Raw genomic sequence first — 8,843 nt, forward strand, 5'->3', positions numbered from 1 at the left:
AGATCTTTGTTTAATATTTCAATGGTATAAATTTTGGTAATTTTCAAATGTAACAAAATTAATTATATTTATAAACCCGACAAACTTTCTGATTTTATTGATAATAGACATTGAACACCAATATATTTTATTAATACCATCAATAGATACAATATTTGTTAAGTTTTACATTCCAAGTCTTAATGATTTTAATATGACATATTAAAGTTTAATATATAATTCATGCCTATAAATTTTATTATATTTTGTAAATAATTTCAAAATATTCGATTATATTAATTTTTTCGTAAATTTTGTATGTTTACCAGAAATAAAAAGAAATTAAAGAGAAAAATTCATGAAGTTGTCTATAAATCTGGCCCAAGGAGAATCCGGGTTTGCAAAATAGTCTGTCTATAAATAGCGACGATCGATCGAAAAACCTTTTTCGCCTTTTTCCTCTGCCGCCTCTTCCACTTCCCTCCGTTTCGACCCTGACTGTATGAATTAGATCCCAGCCAAGAGTACTCACTAATGTTCTTTCTCCCCTCCATTTGATTTCCTGTATCGATACTTTGCAATCGTGTTAGTCTGAGGGACGCTCCTGCGCTACCATGGGGGACTACAATGATGCCTTCATGCGGAACCAAAACGCCGCCGTTCAGGCTCGTACTAAGGCCCAGAATCGTGCCAATGTTCTTCAACTCAAACTGGTTGGTGGAATGCATTCGATTCCTGTTATCTTTTCTCTAGAAGCCGTCAATTGTTTTTTTTATTTTTATTATTATCGAACTTAGCTAGGGTTTCAAGAAGTCGTTCGCATTCGTTAATTAGAAGAGATGCAGATTTGTTTTTTGTTTTTTTTTTTTTTTTGTGTCGCAAAGTTATGATTCTTGTGGATTCATAAGGATATATTTTCGTGTTTTTGGTTAGAAATGATTAGTTTAGTTATCTCCGCTGAATGACTCATTTCTTGTTTGAGGAAGAAAATATTATGGTTCTTGAGGATTCATAGATTGTTAACAACGTCTTGTCAATGAAATGTCTCGTTTCTTGTTTGAGGAAGAAAATAATATGGTCTAAGATGAATGTTGTGATACGTCGATTTTATAATTGTACTGTCGTTGGGGGTTGAAATTTTAGATTATGGTTCTCAAAGAAGAAGCTCGATGTGTTTGTAGAATGTTCGATTATTGGATGCATCGGGTTCTTAATTTTCCCTATCGTGCAGATTGGGCAGAGTCATCCTACTGGTCTAACGGCCAATCTCCTGAAGCTCTTTGAGCCCCGACCGCCTCTGGAGTTCAAACCTCCACCAGAGAAAAGGAAATGTCCACCATTAACAGGTTTTTAGTACTTCTTAAAACTTGTATGCTGTTTATTGATTTTTGTGTAGTTTTTTTTTTTCATTCACTGTTTTCTCTGAGGGTTGAAATTTTATCTCATTTCTGTCTTGAAGGGATGGCCCAGTTTGTGAGTAATTTTGCAGAACCTGATGATCCGGAATATGCTCCCCCTGTTCAAAAGGGTGAAACTCCAGTAAGATAATTTACTTCTTGATGATTGTCTGAACCAAATTCCCTAATCCTTCTAAGATTGAATTTCGAATCATCCGTGCCCTTCTCCTCTGAATATACATGTTTTGAGCATATGTACGAAATCTATGTCAGCATATGTTTATATTATAAGGAAAGTGAGTATTACGTATTGCTATAACTTAGAGGCTGTTTGACAGCTTGTGGTGAAAAATGGTTTGTTTTTAAACACAGTTTGAGGGATTTAAATTGAGTAGCTTGTAAATTTGAAGGGCAGTATGTAACAACTAACTTTCTCATGATTGATGAAGGATTAAACAAGTACGTTACAGTATACAAGAAACAAAATTTGAACACAAGTAACCACTTGAGGTTCTGACTAATCTGAAATCTTTTCCGTTCAGACAGAAAGGAGGGCTAGAATTCACTTGCTAAGAATTGAAAAGGGTGCAGAGAAAGCTGCTGAGGAGCTGCCAAAATGTAAATACATCTTTTCAGTTCTTGCATTGAATTTGTAGGTAAAAGTTTGTCAATGTCTTCTGTCTCAAACCTACTTTTTTCAGATCTTGAGCGTGATGATCCAAATGTTACTGGAGATCCATACAAAACACTCTTTGTGGCTAGACTGGTGTGTAAAATGTTCTGTGCATAGTTCTTCAATCTATGTTTAAATTTTCACGGAAAATGATTGTTACTCTTTGGCAGAATTATGAGACAACTGAGAGCCGAATCAAAAGAGAGTTTGAATCTTATGGGCCAATCAAGCGGGTAGGTATTTGAGCATCCTCATGGGGCTCGGTAAGAGGTTAATATATATGTGGCCAAATAAATATTTTATGGTTACTATCAGAAATGCTTTTTGGGTAGTTATCATGTTTTTGGTCCATTTTCCTTTAAAATTGTTTTCTAGAATCTACACCATAATACCATTCTGAACCACCATGAATTGGTCTAGTGGCATACCTAAGCATGGATTTTCTTGGATCGGTTGTCTCAGATAATAGATTTTCTTGTAATGTTTTGTGTTGTTGTACTGACGATAAAATGGTTCATGCTGTCTCTTTAACTTGCCCATCAGAAAAATTCCACTGGCCCTTCGTACTACGTAAGGACATGCCAAACAGGTCTCTCTTTTTTTTTTTTATCCCTTTCAACTTTCTCCCCATTTAAAGTAGTCAAATTTCTGGGTAAGTTTTTATGGAAGTAGAACATATTTCTACCTGACTGGGTCCTTATGGTGCAACCAAGTTTGAAGAAAGATTAACGTCAAACACCTCCCTGGATTCATCATTGATAATTCAAGCTCCTAATAGTCTCTCAGGTAAACCTGCTGGTATGCAGTCATGACTTTCATGTGTATTTCATTTTCCTCTTAGTGCCCGTTTCTTTGCCCAGATGTAGTTGGGCTAGAGAATTCTTGAGGCATGATGTTAGTAGGAAACTCCTTAGTAAAGTTCAATACATCAAGAATTCCTGGTAAGGAGGCAGTTATTCTACATTTAGCCAAGTATTATTCATGATATCAGTATTTCTATGGCTCTGATCCAAAACACGGTGTGGTTCACCATGCGATGAAAGCTGGAAGTTTTAGGTTGGGCAGTTGATTGATGTGCTTTGCCTTATGGCCTTTGTATTGAAGCAAGAAAGGAGATTGTCAACTTCCCTATCTTTCAGCTTTGGGTAAAACACATAGGGAGTATTAGCATCTCTTTCTCCTTTGAATTTTGTACTACATAGATTTTCTGCTGCTAAAAGTTTTACTTTTGGCTTTAAAGGCATCGAAAAATTTCGCCGTTGAGAAGATTTCCTGGTATTTCCTGTATTACATAACCTTCTTTCATTATTTGAAAAATAATTTCCCTGGTAAGGGGAGTTTAGTATGTTCTACAACTGGTAAAATGGCCACAAATACTTCAGTTTTTCCGACTCTAGCTGGTGGTGATGCGTCTCGCGATGGGAGCTCTATGATTTAAAGGTGAGCACGGCTAATTAGGCATAGTGCCTGTCTGCCGTGCCAATAGGATTAGCTTATAATAAACTTTATTTCAGTACTTATATAGCTATAAACTAAGAAAATGTTCAAGGAGAATGAAGAATGTACGATGGAGAGAGATATTTAACTTCTCTTCTGCCATATGACTTCTTGTTTGTAATTTTCTTTGTTTTGCAGGTCCGATTGATTACGGACAAAGTGACAGGTAAACCTAAAGGCTATGCTTTCATTGAGTACATGCACAAAAGAGATATGAAAGGTTTGTTTCAATTAATTAGTATGGTGACCACTATCTGTTGGTTAAATTTTTCTTTTTGAAACTAATTAATCCGCTTACCTCCATTTGAAACTACTCAGCTGCATATAAACAAGCTGATGGCAGGAAGATTGATGGTAGAAGAGTACTTGTGGATGTTGAGCGAGGTAGAACAGTACCAAATTGGCGCCCCCGCCGTCTGGGTGGAGGTCTGGGAACTACCAGAGTGGGAGGTGAAGAAAATAGCCAGAGGCATTCTGGAAGGTAGTTAATATGATGTCAACGTCTGCAATTTCAAGTGCAAGCCATTGAGAAATTTTTATTATTGTAGTATGAAACAAAACTGAATGCATGATTGTGATTCTCAATCTGGTGTTTTGTGTCTTGGGTAGTCTTAATTCTTTTAATGCTGAAATTTTTATAATAGATGATTGAATTAATATATTTCATATGCTGAAAGCATCTGTGATTTGTTCAGGGAACAACAGCAGTCTGGTGCACCATCCAGATCAGAGGAGCCTAGGGTTCGAGAAGATCGTCATGGAGAGCGGTATGATGTTCTATATATTTTTTTTATTTAGGATCAAATTTTGGGTCAATAGTAGTATTCTTCTATCAATTAATAGTTTAAGGATGTGAATGTAAATTCGGTTTTTTTTATTAATTTATGTATGTTACTGGGCTTCTCTTTAATGTTATCAGAGATAGGGAAAAGTCTTATGACAAGGGAAGAGACCGAGAAAGAGATAGAGAGAAGTCTCGTGAACATTCCCATGAGAGATCTAAGGAGCGTGATGTCAGAGAGGACAGGCATCACAGAGACCGTGATAGGACTAGGGATAGAGATAGGGATAGGGATAGGGATAGAGAGAGAGATCGAGATCGTGGCTATGACCGTGATAGAACACGTGATCGAGGAAGGGATCGAGGTCGTGACTATGAGCGTGACAGAGATCGGGATCGTCATCGGGATAGAGATAGGGAGAGGGAGAGGGATCATGAAGGGGGATATCCAGACCCTGATCGTGGTCGCTCTCACGACAGGGACGACTATGATCGGGTTGAATCAAAATATGAGAAGGATAGACATGGTGATAGGGATAGGGATGTGGATCGTGCAGAAACTGAGGATGGTCGTGGGTGGTATGATCAGCCTGAGCATGGGCACAGAGATGCTGATCATGATCCCCAGTACTACGATCACTTTGAACATAACCGTGGTCGAGGACAATATGATCAACCAGAAGGCCATCGTGACCAAGATCGTTATGATCAGTATGATGATAGAATGGACGATGATTATCATTATGAGCGTGGAAATTCTGAATCACATGATAGAGAGAGGTCTCGTGATTTGAATCACGAATATAAGCGCAGTGAGAGATCTCATTCGAGAGAGTACTAATGACAATGTGTTCAGCTGGTAAGTATCTCTGCCGTTCCTTTTCCAATTCATGATGACAGCCATTTCCTTGTGCATATTCTTCCTAAATATTCTTCGTTTCCAGGTTGAGATAACACATCATCAAAGTCCATGAAAATATGTATCATGGTAGCAGCTGCATCACGTGTTGGAATTGTCTTCTTTCTTAGCTTAATTGACATATAAGCTCAAACAAACACCCGTTGATATGTCTGATGCGTTGTATGTTCTTGGGAGTTTCAATTTCAGTTTCAGTCACTTTATGCAGATTTTTGCACAGTTTATTTATGTGCTACAAACTCCTAAACTTACCAGTGTACTACTATTCTACTTTGTGACCATTGTTTTTAAGCTCCTCCTAGATTGCTTATTAAACATTTTGTATGCTTGATTGAAACATCCTTTTGGTTCGAACAATGTGTGAAACACTCACTGGGCACTCTCCTAACTACTACTACTAATAGTAAATAAGAATATAAATAAATCGTGGAGCATGTTAACAATGTATTTGGGGTTTAGAGAGTGTTCTTTATAAAAATTATTTGTACTTCCAAAATATTTTTTTATATAAACTTTAAAATGAGGTTTGGAAGTTTATTAGAAACTACTTCTAATGGTTCCAAATATTCGTTAAAATATATTTCTTCAAAATTCTCTCTTCAAAAATTGACGGTGAAAAGTTTTGTAAATTGTTAAATCGAATATACTTCTACTCTATTAATGGGTTGAAGTTACAATTTAAGCATGGAATATAACAATGGATTTAAATGTATAGTGATGATGTTTGGAAGTAAGAATGGCAACTGATTTAGATGAAAATTTGTGTTAGCAAGATTGTTGCAAATTTCAAACTGTACTAAATTCATAACTAAATTTTACAAATTTTATTGAACACTAAAATAAAAAAATGTAAGGAAGTCATAATGTTAACGTTCACCCAAATTGGAACCTTAATGAAAGTTGAATGATCAGAATGTTTTGGTAACGATAAAATAATGAAACAAAGAGAGAAAAATACTCAAAAAAAGATAAAGATTATGAAAGAAGAAGGGAGCTTTAGCCACAGAAATCTAAAAGTAAATTGAAACAAAAGTTCCGTTGCCGGGAATCGAACCCGGGTCTCCTGGGTGAAAGCCAGATATCCTAACCGCTGGACGACAACGGATTGTTGAAGCCATAATGAACTAAATCAATTCTAATTAAGTAATAATTAATTCAATTATTAAATTTAAAAATGCTAATTTACTCAATCATATTTCAAAAGAGTAATTGCAAATTTGAAATTTAGCCATTTGCTCTTTTTCTTTTTTCTTTTTTTAATATTGAATAAAAAATAATTAATATGTTAATAAATTAAATTAGGATTCCTACAAATATAACCTAAATAAATATACTTAATTACTTCCAATCTAATAAGCTATTATTTTGAACAAAAATATGGTCTAATTTACTTGTTCAGCTCTCCCTATATATATTAGTACAATAAATGCATGTACGTGAAGTTTCTTGGATATATATTTTATATATACACACACAAGCACTATCTTCCAATATGAAGAATATCTCCTAAAATGAAGAAGAAAACATTTATTTTTATATATATATATATATATATATATATAAAAGAGAAATAATATATAAACAGTAATAATCACAACAGCAATAATTTAGAAAAAAAATCCAAAATAAATAAATAGTAGAACGAGAAAGTGTATCTTAAAAAAGTTATTATAATTCAAAATTTTATTTTTATGGAAACACTTTTAAAATTTTTAGAGTATGTGGGTTTTTTAAAATATTAATGTTTAACTATGGACTAAAACTAAACATAACCTAAACCAAGAAGCAAATTACAAGAGCTCACTCCACTCCACTGTTGGACCCAAACGTGCAGTAGTAATTGGCATATTGTATATATATATATATATATATATGTAGAAATATTTAAAGTGTTTAATATTTAATGTTAATATTGGGGTGTAGTCTAAAGTGTAAAGTGTAGTTTGGTCGATGCAGGAGGAAAACCCCCAAATATTAATTTTAAGGTATAAATAGTGATCTGGAAGAACAAGCGGTGTGCGTTGCATTGGAACTTACATCCCCCTTTCTGCACCGTTGGATTCCCAAAATAAAAAGAGATATAGAAAAGATGGAATTAGAGTGTGGTGTCGTTGTCAAGTGGACACAAACCACAAACATCGCCATCATGGGACACACCATCCGTACACTACGCAACACATATATGTCTTCTCCCATTTCCATCCTTTTCTCTTTCTTTCTTTCTTTCTTTCTTACTCCCACCCATTCACTTTAAGAATAAAAACGCACAAATTACACGTTTACTCTCTAACCTTTGAACATTCGTTTTAGTTTCTAAGCAGCAGTAGATCTAGAAATCATACCTAGAGTACGCTATATAAGAAAAAATAATTGTAGGAGATAATATTCGAATCAAAACTCAAAACCTTGAAGTTTTGAAATGGTATAATCACTCTACCAAATACATAATTTTATAACAATAAAATATTATTTAATATATATTATAATCTAACACTTCAAAATTAATATCAAAATACAAAAATCGAAAATATAATAGCGATCCCCTAATAAATCAGTCCGATAAAAATATACTGTAATGTTATTTTCAAATGATGTTGCATCCTCTCTCTTCGGATCTCTCCTCTCCTTTCCTTCAACCTTCGGTATTGCTCTTTTTCTTTTTTCTTTTTGTTAATTTTTTGAATTAACAAGAACAATTACGAAGCTTCCCTAACTCAAAACATCCCATTAGTTATCTCCACAAATCTGTAGCCAATGCTACGAGTGAGAATTTCGGATGAGTATAGAGTTGGTTTACAAAATACAACAAATTTGTTTTATTCCTTTCTTTTTTCAAATATCAGTTGTTTTTTTGTTTTCCATACTTTTAGCTTCTTACTTCTTTGTCACCATCAAATTCTACAATTTTTACTTGCTTTTGTAGTAAATGTCGGTCCAAATTCAATATATATTTTCATTGCGTGTGTTTTAAAACATTAGCGAAACATTTGCAAATATAATACAATTTCAGTGTATGTCACCAAGAAACAATGATAAACATTTAGATTATACCCATTTATCAACATAAATAGACTTTTCAATTTCAACAAATTACCAATCGTTTACTATATTTATAAATATTTTCAATAATTTATTGTAGAAAGAGGAAAGAGAACTATATATATATACATAAAATACTAAAAATAGATATATGATTTATAAATTAAATTTTATGGTTAATTGATTTCAAACCTAAATGATTAAATGTACATATTCTTTAATTAAGATTTAGACACTAAAAACGTAATTTTATTCTTTGATTACAAGTGTTTTAGACATATTTTCATTTTACATTTTCTTTACGTCCAATTCTTCTAATTACTGAACCTATCTCAATACAAATTAACTTGAGAAACTATAAATTTAAGATTTGTTTCGATAATACAAATTTATTCCAACCAAGTGATGTTCATATTGGCATATATAATTAAAATTGATATTCATATGTTTGCTGTTATTATTTGTATCATATAATAATCAAATGAAACCCAAGTAATGATTTGTCATTTTACTTTTATTTTCTATAAAAAAATTGGGGTGTTTCTCGTTAATGCGTGT

The 8,843-nt window shown here is 33.6% G+C and overlaps 1 protein-coding gene and 1 non-coding gene across 2 annotated transcripts; one reads left to right on the forward strand and one right to left on the reverse strand.

The window, feature by feature from the left end:
• The first annotated feature begins 352 nt into the window (after positions 1-352).
• LOC101218309 (U1 small nuclear ribonucleoprotein 70 kDa) lies at positions 353-5,600 on the forward strand. The gene is made up of 11 exons (XM_004143458.3): positions 353-692; positions 1,211-1,325; positions 1,439-1,518; positions 1,919-1,994; positions 2,078-2,142; positions 2,220-2,282; positions 3,685-3,766; positions 3,865-4,027; positions 4,242-4,313; positions 4,466-5,186; positions 5,272-5,600. Exons 1-10 carry the CDS (start codon positions 594-596, stop codon positions 5,166-5,168), a joined length of 1,518 nt encoding a protein of 505 aa, XP_004143506.1. The 5' UTR covers positions 353-593; the 3' UTR covers positions 5,169-5,186; positions 5,272-5,600.
• Positions 5,601-6,279: 679 nt separating this feature from the next.
• On the reverse strand, positions 6,280-6,351 carry TRNAE-UUC. The gene has a single exon. It is a non-coding gene; the product is annotated as a tRNA-Glu (tRNA).
• Between the last annotated feature and the right edge of the window lie 2,492 nt (positions 6,352-8,843).

Source organism: Cucumis sativus, chromosome 6 (assembly GCF_000004075.3).
Source record: "Cucumis sativus cultivar 9930 chromosome 6, Cucumber_9930_V3, whole genome shotgun sequence".
NCBI classification, from domain to species: domain Eukaryota; kingdom Viridiplantae; phylum Streptophyta; class Magnoliopsida; order Cucurbitales; family Cucurbitaceae; genus Cucumis; species Cucumis sativus.